The 13,418-nt window shown below is 42.8% G+C and overlaps 1 protein-coding gene across 7 annotated transcripts in view; it reads right to left on the bottom strand.

Moving 5' to 3' along the window:
- The window catches only part of ATP11A (ATPase phospholipid transporting 11A), a 118,160-nt gene extending 105,772 nt beyond the window's left edge, over positions 1-12,388 (bottom strand). For 3 of the 7 annotated variants that reach the window (XM_030943217.1, XM_030943196.1, XM_030943206.1), the window contains exon 1: positions 12,066-12,388. In XM_030943217.1, coding sequence (XP_030799077.1) covers positions 12,066-12,104 — 39 coding nt within the window. In that variant the 5' untranslated portion in view covers positions 12,105-12,388. The remainder of the gene's footprint in view (positions 1-12,065) is intronic. The other 4 variants (XR_004060514.1, XM_030943188.1, XM_030943180.1 and 1 more) reach the window with 2 other exon arrangements.
- Positions 12,389-13,418: the final 1,030 nt, after the last annotated feature.

The following is a 13,418-nucleotide window of genomic DNA, read 5'->3' as shown; positions in this document are numbered from 1 at the left end:
CTCCCAGCAAAACTTGCTACTGCTTCACCCATTTCAGCTTCAAACCCAGAGGAACAGAGCTGCCTCTCCGGGAATACACCCACACACAGTCACTGCCCAGTGGTTTGTCACTCAGCAAAGTGAAACAGATGTCTCTGTGAACGAGCCAACAGCACATCCCAAGAGGAAAAAAAAGCACAGACCTGTGTGTGCAGCCAGAGTCCCTTCTGTCAGCTCTTGCAAGGCTCCAGGAGCTATACACCACTGCCTCAGCTTGTTTAACACTTCTGCTTTGGTCTTTTCCACATACTGCAGGAAACTGAAGGAAAGTCCAGACCACACCTTTAATCAGTTTTAGGAAGAAGTGACAAGATACAGCTGCCTGCAGCCAGCAGCCCCACAAACATGCTTTTTCACTCCTGTACTGACCAAAGTGCCCAGTGCCAGGTGGGCAGCTCCCTGTGCTCCAGTCCATAGGGCTGGAAAGACCACATTCCTCCCTTTCCACTCCACATCTCCAAGCCACAACTATGAATTTGACAGTGCAGTAGCACTTTTTCCCTTTATCATAGGCTGTCAAAGATCAGCTACAAGCCACATAACCAAGCAGCTGCTATTCTGTAGCAAGAAATAGTCATTATAAGCAGAATTAAGTGGTCTGACTGCGGGCAGAGGGAGAAAACAGGAAAAGCCAATGCCACTGTAGCCACAGCTCCCTTCATAGAGAGCAGGCGGGCACAACTTCCAAGGATATTTCCTAAGAATTGCAGCCAGGAACCTCAGAGAAAGAGAAGACAATTCTTATCTCTATTCTCTGCTCCTGTTGTTTTTGCACATGTGGAATACGTTAGGAAGATCACCTGAAGTGATTTGTCCACTGGATTCTGCTGAGGACTGTTCTGTTTTCTTAGCCGATCACTCCAAGCTGAGTCCTGGCTCTCTCCAGACAGTCACGAGTTTTCTTTAGTATGTAATTTAGTATAGTATAGTATCTCTTTAATATAGTATAGTATAATGTAATAGAATAGAGCTTAATAAAGCAATTGTTCAGCATTCTGAATCAAAGGAGTCAGATGCCAATCATTCCCTACCTCGGGGGCACCCTGTTTTTACTATATGCCATTGCCTTAAAGGTCTGCAAGTATCTGCAGTTCTCTCAATAACTCAACTCAAGCCACAACTCAAGCAAACTTTGTTTGGCTTTTGTCACCATTTTTAACATTTAAGGAAGCAAATGCCTGTGTAAAAGCATTATTATTTTCATCTTAAAATACCTTAGAGTTTGCAAGAAAATAGCAAAGGAATAGTGATATTTTAATTCCATATTCTCACCAGAAATCTAGCCTCAAGTCATTTTTTAAAAAACTTCTTACATATATATGCTGCCATAAAAGATCTTTAAACAAGTTACAGCAAATATCACTAACAGAGTAAAAATGCTCAAGGTAACCACTTCTTAGGAATTAAGTCAGAGGCTTAAGAACCTTCCTTTAAGACAAAAAGGCCTTCTAAATTTGAGACCTTCTGGGCTCAAAGAGGCAGGAGATGCAAAGCCACAATCCAGACTGCCCTTTATTAACATGTCTTTATACCTGCCTGTGCTCACTGTGCACTGCTTCACAAAAGCATGTGAAGCTCTCCTATTGCTTCTGTGTCATTACAGCCAACAGTATGGAAACATAACCTCCTTATGTCAGAGAAAAGCTTACAGCATCAAGAAGTCAACATATTCATATTCATGAATCAGCTTAAAGCAATCATGCCATTCTGGGCTAAGCAGAGAGCTTTTTCCCATTTTTCTCTTCATTTCTTCCCTCTTAGTGCCAATACACAGGCACCTCCTACCAAATTAGGCCATCTGGTCACTTGACAGCTGCAAACAGCAAGCAGTCAGTTAACATTGTTCAGCAGATTAACAATACCACAGCATTTGCAGGTGAAGTTAAAATAACCCTGTGGATTAGTTTTGTGCTGTCTTTTTGGTTTTTTTAATCTTAGAAGGTGAAAGAATTGTGTACTTGTGTTCAATAATCATCATTAAACAAATTTCTTAGCCTAGCTTTAGCCCACCTGACCCCATCCTCCCCACTATGGTATTAACAACCAACCATATATTCAACTAGCTATGTATTTGTTGTACCAACAACACAGAAAGAGCTTAAAGTGAAAAATAAAGGGGATTTGTTTAGAACTCTGAAAATTGCTTGTTTGAGGTAGTCAGGAATTGATAATCTGATTATTTCTGGTTAAAAACGATAAAAACACTAAATACTTTTTTAAAAGAATCAGTATAAGAAATTTTAAAATCTATATACTGGATTTCAAACATTAAATTAACTTGATAATTTTTTAATACTTAAGGTTACCTGAGAAAATTTTTATTATTACTTTTTTTCTTGGCCTATGTGAGCAAGAAGTTTGATTTATCAGAGGTAAGCTTTCCAAAGTTCAAACTGATGGTGAGGAGACTAGAATATGAAAGATTAAGGTAACTCTTAACATCATGGTTACTGTTAGTGTAATTCCACAGGAAAAAAAAACTTAAAAGGAACTACACAATTTAATAGAAAGATGTTTACAGCTGTTTTGTAACACACACCTAACACACCAATAAATAACAGCATGTCAGTGTATTCTATGTTTACAGAAAAAGTGTTGAGTATTAAACTAAAGGACTAACATTAATCTATCAAAATCTGCTTAGAGTCAAAGGAGTCTTTTCAACCAAAGCACAACCTCTAGCCTGAACTTACTTACACTACACTTCTGGAAGTAACCAAAGCACAACCTCTAGCCTGAACTTACTTACACTACACTTCTGGAAGTATCAGCATAAAAGTTTACTTTTTTAGCCATGACTCAGTCAATAAACTGGTTTAAGCCTACATGTATAGTAACCTCTTTCATACATATTGTATTTCACATAATAAAAGAGTGTATATCTACACAGTCACATTTTATAGTAAGATTAAATGGAAGCCTGGTTTTTAATAACTTTCATGCAATTAAATTTTAAATAATGTCTTCCCCCTCTAAAAAGTATTCACTGAATAAGCAGATGTCAAATTCCCCCACATTCCCAAAACTCATCCAGCAACAGGCATGCCCTCTATTATTATAGTCTCAAGCCCAAGCCATAGGCAAAGACACCAGATACATTTCAACAGAACCCAATTCTCCTTGCAGTGAGCTTTGGAATCCCAGAGCCAAACACTCCTCTCAGTCCTGAACCATGGATAATGCCAGCCTGGGAAATTACAGTTTATTCCACCCACAGTCACCTCAAGAATAAGACCAAGTAAATGGACTTCAGCTTTTTCTCGACAACCCTTCTTCAGATATATTACCATTCCAAAAAACAGGATTAGATTTGACTCTCTAGTGTTCTGCAGGAAACAAACCTAAAGAACCTTTGAGTTTCAGTAACCTACCTACAACTACTATTAATGAAATTAAGTCTACAAGTGCAATTTCTCAGAGACAAGTGTCATTCAACTGCCTTCTTTGTAGCTTCACAGGCTACTATCCATGCTTCATGGAAGGCAACCAGTTCCATCATTTACAGTATAAAATTGCAAGCCAAACTTCTCAAAAATACACACATTTTTCCTTCACATTAATCCTTATACTGTCTTAGGCACATCATATATGTTCCAGTAACAATAGCATTTTTCAGTTTTATTTTCTAATGACCTCTCGACAAATATAGAAGTGCCTTGCTAGCCATCAAATGCCACTGCTGATTCAGATTCATCTCAAGAGATGCTACTTAAAATGAATATAACTAGCATAAATAATTTCTGCAAACAGCTCATTAATAGGACTTTGAAAAGAAGTGAAGAACTATGTAAGATGCTAAGCATGAACTGGAAGCTACTGATGCAATTCAGATAACAAAAAATCCATTTTGGTTCATCTGCATGTCTACTCCACAGTGTAAATTCGAAGCCTTAGAGACAAAAAAAACTACTGGGCAAACAGTTCAGTAGTCTTTCCCTCTCCCCAGTCCATCCATACAATTATTTCCAGACAAGTACTTCATACACAAGGTTTGTTTTCTGCATACAACTATTTTGATTATTAACATTAATTTTGCAAAACTTTAATGGCACATCAGCAGATGTTCTTTTCAGAGGATTTCACAACATCCCATCTTAATGGTGAAGCAGAGGAAGAGCCTAATTGTCCTTAATCCTCTATTCAAAATAGGTTAGATGAAATCCTCTTTGGACTGAAGCAAAGAGATTAGTGAGTGTCACCAGGAAAAAGAAACACTATTCCCCCCTCACCATGGCCCGTATCTAGATGAGCTTAATGATTAATGAAGGAAACAGATTCTCCTATTTCAAAAAGGGAAATTAGTCTACAGGGAAGAGCAAAAAGAAAAGGAAAAATGTTTCTATGAAATCTCCAAATTGTTAAGCTTCCATGCTAGTAGTAACAACAAGGATGCTGTAAATAAGAAGCACATCAAAACACACTTTCCCAGTATGCCTCAGTAATCAGAAAAGGGCTCATATGAAGACCCTTTTTTTTTAAATACCAATACACATCTGCATCCCTGGTAAATCTTGGCATAATTTTTGACATTGCTAAATGAATAGCACACGATTTAAAGAAGCACATGTACACCCATCTGCACATGAATGCATATAAATGCAGATGGAGAAAAAAGAGGGAAAGAGGTGGTATCATGAGAAGCAATGCAGAACACTTAGGTAACAAGAAAAAAAACAACCCCAAACCACAGTCATTACAAACTTGTGTTCACACCCAGTTTTCTTCCTGTGACACAGTAATTTTGTTACCTGGAAGCATTAAACTGCCCTTACAACTTCTTGCTACGGGAAAGGTGGATGATACTCTTATCCCTATCCCAAGAAAGGATGAATGCACATAGAAATTAACATCCAGGAGCAGAAAGATATCTAGGTGATTTATCATTTATCTTCTGTGATCTTCCCAACAAAAAAACTACTGGGCCACCAGCCCACCTCCTCAGTCTCCTAGAACAATCCAAGCTAGGCTGTCAGTTTCTTCCGAAAAAGAGGGCATTTTTTAATATAGTATCACAAATACTCAATACTTTCAAAATTACAATCAAAGTTGAATTGAAAAAAAAAACCAAACAAATTAAACAGTTCTAATGACGACTCAAGAGTCTGTGCCACAAGCTTCTCAGAGTCATTACTGAGAGGGGAGAAAAACAGCTTGTGTACATATGATGTAGAATAAGAATCCCTGGTTTGCCTTGTCTACCTGCAGCTGTTGCCATGGTAATTATAGCCGAGAAGATAATAGCATTCCAGTGTCATTTTACTTCACAGCTCAGGATGAACTTCTGCTGAAATGTTCCTCAACAACTATAAAAATAATACGTTATCCTGTGTAATAGTAAGCCACTTGAATAACCAGAATTATTCTGGAAAAAATATCATCTGTCTAAAAGGCTTGTAGGAGCAGAGGTATGATATCTTGCTCAAACAACAACAACAACAAAAAAAAAGCCCAACAAAAAACCAAAGAAAAAAACCAGTAAAGTTGAATCCAGTTGCATAACAGGTTCTAAAACATCAGCTCAGTCTTCTCTGCGACACAGTTTTCCCTTGTTTCTGCTCCCTGACACACCCGCACATGACATGCAGCAGGCATCCCACCTCAGAAACCACAATGGGTTTCCAGTCATACTTCAACCTAGTTAAATGGATTAAGTTTTATTATGCTTATCTCAATACCACAAACAGTAGCCAGCCATGGTATTTGTGGAATACTTTACTTGCCAGCCCAGTCACCATTTTCTGAGTGCTGTATGACCACTACTGTGTGACAGAAGAAAAAGAATCAATGAGAAATGGTGCTAAGAGATGTTAAACTACAAACATGCTATGTGTCACTTTGTCCTCTTCCATTCCCAAAAATAATTTTCAAAAGGCTTCCTGCTTGCTGAACTGATACTCAGTGGTGCTTGAGAAAACGCATAAAAGTGGAACAATATTAAACTTTTTTTAAGCCAAACAACATGTTATCAAGAGACAAAAGCAACTAGACAGTTCTCATCTCAGGATTTTTGATCCTTAAAAAAGATCACAACTTCTTGGTCTATTTTAAGTCACAGAAACAGTTCTACAATTTAGATGCTCCAAAAGCAATGTTTTCTACTATCATAGAACATCTGATGAGTGCAGATGAGTAATATTTTGTAGTCAATAGCAACCAGCATGCAATATGTACAGTGACTTCCTGCAAGTTAACTGTTTTACATACACAATGTCCTCCTTTCATTTGTTTATTCTCAAAAGAAAAAGGAAATTATGTTTTTCTTGTGTAAATTAGTTAATTGATGGAGTGGGGGGGGAGGGGAAAAAACAAAGCTCATGCAGTTCTCCATGTTTATTGCCCTTCAGCAATAAATAACTGATGGGAGAAGGGAGGGAAGGGAGAATATCTGGGCACTTTTGAGCATCAGATAATACTGACACATCTTTAGAGTACATTACAAGCCAGAATGAACACAAGACTCACTACCAGTGTGAAGAGTGAAATTTGCAGGAGTGCTAAATTCTGTCAGTCACATTCAACAAATTTAACTTAAGTAAAGCTCTGAAACTTTGCCCTTTTTAAATAAATTGCTGAAAAGTCAGCAGGAAGCACTCCATACAGATAACTACCCCCCCAAAAAATAAGAGAAAAAGGCAATTAGGCAAATAACAAAGCAATGGTGCTTAGGGAAACAGGAATTCAAAAGTTACTCGTGCTGTTTGATGCCCTCTGTTGAACCTTCCACAGCAGGAAGAACTGGTACCTGCAGTGAAGCAGGGCCGAGAGATGGGAAGCATCTCAAGTTTCAGAAAAACATTGTGACACACAGACTTGCACAAGAGATAACAAAAATGGATTACATACCAGGAATAGACACAAACCCTTAAGAGTTGCAAGCTACTAATTGCTGACCCATGAATACATATATAGATCCTACAGAGAGCATCTTTTGTACACTCAATGCAGCCAGCAGACAAAGTCAGTCATATAAATGTGTTTATATACAGCTTAAAACAGCTTCAGATTTTGTCAAATTATATCTCTGAACTTACAAACAAAACATAACAATGCTTTTGACTTACTTGCCTAGGAAGAAAACTGTTTAACAGGAACTTTGACTAAGAAACAGACAGCACCAGTTTAATACTCATCTGTAAGACTGCAAAGGAGGCTGAATAAATTCAGAAGCAAAAGCAAGAACCAAACACCCTCAAACGAATTAACTAAATTTAGACTAAAAACAATAGGTGATCTGAAACACTTGACAAATGGACTGTCCTTTAAGACACAAATGACTGTAAAGCACCAAGGCTTACAACTTCACCAGTTTTCCTATCAAAGCAGTTATCAACCTCTACTGCATCAAAGTTAGAAAAATAAATAAACTTAAATTCAATATTAATTTATATCTACTAAGACTACATACACAAGTAAAATACTTAGGAAATCTAATTAGAAAAAAGTTTTAGAATTATAATGCCAATCAAAAGCAACAAAATCATCTAAGTCAATGACAAAAAGTCACAGGCTGTCATGAAACTTAGTTAAGAAGTTGTTAAAAATCCCTACAATAACTTCCTGGTTAGGCTAGTCAAATGTCTTTTCAAACTACAATTAAAGTTGACCCACTTCTACAAAAGTGAAAAATAGAGCATCCATTTGTAAACTCAATTTATTCCAGCCTCCCAAAAAAAGAGATCTTTTGCACAACTAATAGGCCAGCAGCTCCCCAGAGACCAAAGCTGTAGTAAATCACTGCTCCTTCTGGAAACATGTCTTACCTGCTACTACCTCCATTTAGAGATGCTTACACAGGTAACAAATACTTAAGATCCAGATTTGTAATCCTAAAGTAACACAAGAACCCGAAAGAAGAGAAGCAGTAAAGTAGCAAGATCTCTAAATATACTACGTAACACAGGCAAAACTCATCAGTAATACAGACCTCTGACCCAGTAGTATTTACTGTACAACCTAAAGCCATCAACCTGGGCAGGGGCTTTTAGAGACCAGGGCCAGCTGTCTTACAAATACAGAACAGACTGTCACCTTAGGCAGCAAGATGTTCAGCAACCATTTAGTGTCCCAACAGGCATATGCTGATGGGCAACATCTTCCCAGATTGCCCAGATACAGTCAAATCAACAATCTTCAGGAATATTGAAATCCATGCTCAGCCATGAACAGCTGCAAAAAACATATGCCCATGTTTTATTAAGAAAAGTGTTCATTTGGTGAAAGATGTCACCAAAATTTAAAATAATTTAAATATTATTAACCGACTTTTGACTATGATGGGGACAGACTGCAGAAGTCATATCACCAGCAAAAAATAAGTGATCAGAGAAAACTAAAGCAGCTGCATTAACACAGGCAGAACAGATCACCTAATGATATCCACAGTGTCCCAAATAATTTAACTACAAAACAGAAGCTAATCTTGTATGGAGGCAGTTTTAATTGCCATCGTATGCTTGTTTTTTCCCTAAATAGTGTAGTGCTTATTATTAAGCTAACAAGTTTCTCTTGTTACTAAGTAGGTTCTGCATGCCACTTACAGGATACCCCATGCTAATTCTGTATTCTCTGGCTGTGCAGCTGCCCTCCCTGGGGTAGCACATATCCTCTGGGGAATCCAGGGAGAAGACAGCAAAGTGTTTTGTCTGATGCAAAAGCAACATCTACAAAAAAGGTTCTATTTTTATAGAGTATGTGACAAAAAGTACAGTCCCACCTAGTAATGTTCATATTAGCCATTATTTCCACTATTTGGGAAATAATAAATTTTTGGTGTCAAAATTTATCTTATTTATCTTAATGTAGAAGACTTATTCAGTTCCTATGATTCCATGTAGAAGCAAAGCTGTAAATTAGGATGTTTCTATTTTGTTACTTAAAGATACCTCTAATGTACATCATACACATTCTAAAGCAGTAAAATCTACAGATTTACCTCAACAGACACAAGTAAGAAAATTACAATGCTGCTTATCAGCTTCCAAAGGATTTGGAAAACTGAACTTCATGTCAGCTGTACTGCAGTGAAACAAACACTTTTTCCATAACAAAGTTATTTTCCACCATCAGTCCTGCAAATTGAGTATGGCTGCAGTCATGGTTACAGGACGCAAAAGGTGAAGTGAAAAGAACCCAAAATTTGCAGGATGATCTTAAGAGGCAGAACAAAAGAATGTCATTTTAAAATTTAGTAAGATAAAGACAATTCCCTCTGTCCTTCTAAGAGACTACAACATCTCCTGGTGAAGAGATATGAAGTACAGTATGACTAGCATGCTGAACATACATCTTATTCAACCCACAGCACTAAACTCTTCAATGCCTTGAAGATATAAAAAGGACACTCAATGCAGGTAAAACAGCAAATATTTGAAAATGCCAACCAGGAAGCTGACAGCACCCAGTCATTGCTACTCTTCCACAGGGCCTTGGAAATATCTGCACTGATTTTGCACTGCTTCAGGACACAAACTGTCCAGTAAGAGAAAGAGAAACCAGAGGGAACTTCCCAATCACAACAAACCCTCCAGTATTTAGCTTATACTTTTATGTCCTACAACGAACAGGACCAAGAAAGAAAAGTAATGACACAGAACTGTTAGAAACCATTCTATTAGAAGTCTCCATTAGTACATCACATCCCAACTGTTTGTTTTCCTGGGATCATGAGAGCTCCCAGCTAAGCCGGCATCTCCAGATGCAGCACCCAAGGTTTTCAGCATAACCCAGAGACCAGTCTTCTCTAGGAAGGACCTGAAGCTGAACAAGTCCAGGAGACTCGCAGAACAAAAATTCATAGTTCTAAGACCCTGATCATGAAACAGTTTTTGTATTGGCTTTAACTAAAGCCAAGTTTGAGCCTACTTTGGAATAAACACAAGATGTAACTGTCCACTCCAGCTCTCCCACAGAAGTCTCTGCCTTGTCTCCCTTATTAAAAGCAGTTTGGAAAGTGGCAAGCGCATCTACATCTGTGCGCCAGGCTGGTGCACACGGAGCTTTGGTGAACAGCTCTGGAGTGATGCACCTGACATGTACATCTGCTACTCATGCAGAGCAGTCAGCTTCAGGCCCAGAAGTCAAACTAGTACTTTTCATTTTCACTGCTGTAGATATGCAAAAGTAGTTGAACCATGGAGATACAAAAGAGAAACAGACGAGAAAAACCATGCAACACAAACATAAGGTTACCAGACCTCAACGGTCTTACTGAAATGAACACAAATGTACTTAGAGCACCTTTTCCTTAACATTACCTTTCCGTGGAAGAAAGGCTTCTAAGTTAAGACACTGACCAAAAGCAAAATAACAAGAAGCAACAGGTGAAAATATACAAGGCAGCATGGATCACCCTAGGCAATTACCTAGGCATAGCCTGTCGGCATACACACACTACAGAAGGCAGTGTGTCCTAGGCAACAGAAAGCCTTCTTCACATGGGATATAATAATGTTTCATTTATCTTTTAGACTGCAGCCTTAGTCTCATCAGCAGTGCAGGAGAGTAGTGACAGTCCACAACTCAAGAGCTCAAGCTCCTTACTTTCCACATACTGTCTTCTCATGGATCTTCACTGCAGCTGCTCTCGAGTCCACTTCCTTCATATTTGATGCTTAAGCCTACCTTGGAAGAGGTCACCAACAATGCTATGCACAAGGGATTTAACAGTGTGCTTGCTCTGTGCAAAACGACCATGCCATTTGTACAGGCTCCAGATGTGAGCAAACACAAAAGAAGAAATCTTAAACTAAATCCAACCGTTAGATCAGCACTGACAGATCCCTACACCCAAAGCGATCCTACCTCTTTCCAAAGAGACCTCAGCACAACTCACCTGGTCTTTACATCCATAGAGACCATTCTCTCATACCTCATCATTATTGCTGCTACACATTATTTGGAGTATTCTCTTTGTTCTCTTAGGACCACTTTCTAAAGATCCACACACACATAGCTGCTTTTAACACTCACATCTCTACTCTCTCCTCATCCCACATATATCCTACTGTAAATCAGAAGAAAAAAGGGTAACAATTTTCATCTCTGCTACTTTTCTTCATTTATCCTTCAAAAAGACAGACTTCAGCCTGTATTAGGTGGACACAGCTCCTGGCACACACAAAACTAAGCGTACTTACTGTAAGTGAGAAAACTTGAGTGCTCTGACCAAGGCAAAAGTACTTCCTGAGTAGGAAGAAAAGTTATTTGTACTTGAAAATTTGTATTATATCTCCCTACCTTTTAAAAATTACTTCTATGCCCAAAAGCAGGAATTTGCCATGTCTTAGTACTGGTGGTCCCCATGCCTTGTACAACCCCACACTTACAGGCATCCTGCTAAGCTACTTAAACCATTATCCTGAGCATTTATTAGGGCTCCCATGGAACAGGAGCTGCACTCACTGACGCACCTCAGCCTACACTCGGACCCAACTCTAACGCGCTGCCCAGTTGCCCTCTCGGGCGCTGGGAATGGGTTTTCCCATGCTGACCAACAATCCACATCTGCCCTCTTTGCCCGGAGCACTCTCAAGTCTGGCGTGTTTGAATCTTACTAGGCACACCTACAAAAACTTGGGACCGTTCCGACCATTCGTATGTATCCTTAAACTGGACAATTCCAAAAAAAAAAAAACAAAAGTCGCTTGACTGAAACAATATAGGGAAGAGAAAGGTAATAAACAAACCAAAAACAAACATATTAAAAAAAAAAAGCAGCTAGAGAGCTGGAGATTTTATTTGCCCTGCCAACTACGTATGGCAGCACACTGGGAATTACAGCGCTCTGAACTCAGGTCAAGCCGCGGAGGTTCAGCGAAGGACAGTCCCGTGGGGCGGGCGGGCTGCGAGGAGCGCACGGCACCCGGTGCCGCCGCCGCCGCCGCCGCATCCCCGCTTGCACCGGGCATCACGTGCGGCGGCCCCGAGGCTCCCCGGCCGCCGAGCCGGTCACGGGACCGCCCAACTCCTGACCGAGCCCTTCCTGCTGCCCCCGGCGCCCGGGGTCGAGCGGCACCGGCGGTACTCACGTATCGGCTCACGAGGGTCCGCAGGAGGCTGCAATCCATGGCGGGCGGGCGGGCGGCTCAGGACCGCGCCGCCGGGTGCTCGCCGGTGCCGCCGGGCTCCCTGGCTCGCCTCCTCACTTGCCACATGCAGAGAGCCGCGCTCGCCCCGCCGGACCCGCTGTGACGCCGGCCCGGCGCTCGCCGCCGTCCCCCGGCTATGCCATGTGCTCGCCGCCGCCGCTGCGGCGCGTCGCCCCGCGGCCCCGCATGCCCCCCGTCGCTACCGCCGCCGCCACTAGAGTCCCGCCGAGGGCAGGCGGAGGGGACTGCGCCGCACGTAAAGCGCTCCCGCCCCGCCGCTGCGCTCTGCCGGCCACGCGCGCCGCCCAGGGCTTTATCCGGCGGGCGGGGCCGGGGCCGCCCCCGCGCCGCTCCCCCGCCCTTCCCCGCTCCTGGCGCGCGCGCGCGAGCGGGCCCGCCCTGTACCGGCCCGGCCCCCGCCCGCGCGCGCCGCTCTGATCGCGCCGGGCGGCCCCGGCGGCGCGCACGTCACGCGCGGCGGGCGCGCGCGCGCCGGCGGCCGTGCCCGCTCCGCGTCCCGCCCGTCCCGTCCCGCGCGCGGCTCCCGGAGCGGCCGGTACCGGCTCCCGGCGGGGGGAGGCGGGAAACCTGCCCGTGCCTGGGAATGGGCTGGGAACACTGGGGCGAGCCAGTGCCTTTGTACTGGGAGCACCGGAGGGAGTGAAACTGGGCGGGAAGGGAAAGCATAGGGAGAAGCCAGAGAGTAGCATTGGGTGCGTTGGGAGGGACCTGGGAGCACTGGTGGAGAGCCAGGGAGTGGCACTGGGTGCGCCAAGGGTAACCACGAAGCGATACTGGAAGAACTGGGATGGAATGAGAGCACGGAGTGGAAGCCAGGAATGATGCTGGGAGTGAACTGGGAACACTAAGGGGAGTTAGTGAATTATGCTGGTAGTACTCGTAACTGTAGAATGGATTGGGTTGGATTGGAAGGGACCTTAAAGATGGATCTCATTCCAACCCTCCCGCTATCAGCACGGGGACCATGGGGGGACGGGGGTGGAGCCAGGGAATGTTGCTGGGGGCACGAGGGCGAGCCGGGAAGTGACACTGGCACAACTGGGAGGAAACTGGGAGCAATGGAGGGAGACAGTGAACGATCCCGGGCGGACACGGGAAGCGCTGCGGAGCGACCGGCAGCGCTAATGGGCGCTCCCTGCGCCCCGCCTTCACCTGCACCGCCCCGGGCAGCGGGGAGCGGCCGCCGCGCCCTTCCGGGGCGGGGGTGCCCGCGGCAGGACGGCGCGGACCTCCGCCCGCCCCGGCGCCTCCCGGGGACGCTGCCCGCCGTGC

The sequence above is a fragment of the Camarhynchus parvulus genome, chromosome 1 (genome assembly GCF_901933205.1).
Source record: "Camarhynchus parvulus chromosome 1, STF_HiC, whole genome shotgun sequence".
Lineage (NCBI taxonomy): Eukaryota > Metazoa > Chordata > Aves > Passeriformes > Thraupidae > Camarhynchus > Camarhynchus parvulus.
The sequence above is the reverse complement of the archived record's forward strand: the minus strand, read 5'-3'. Positions and strand labels throughout refer to the sequence as shown.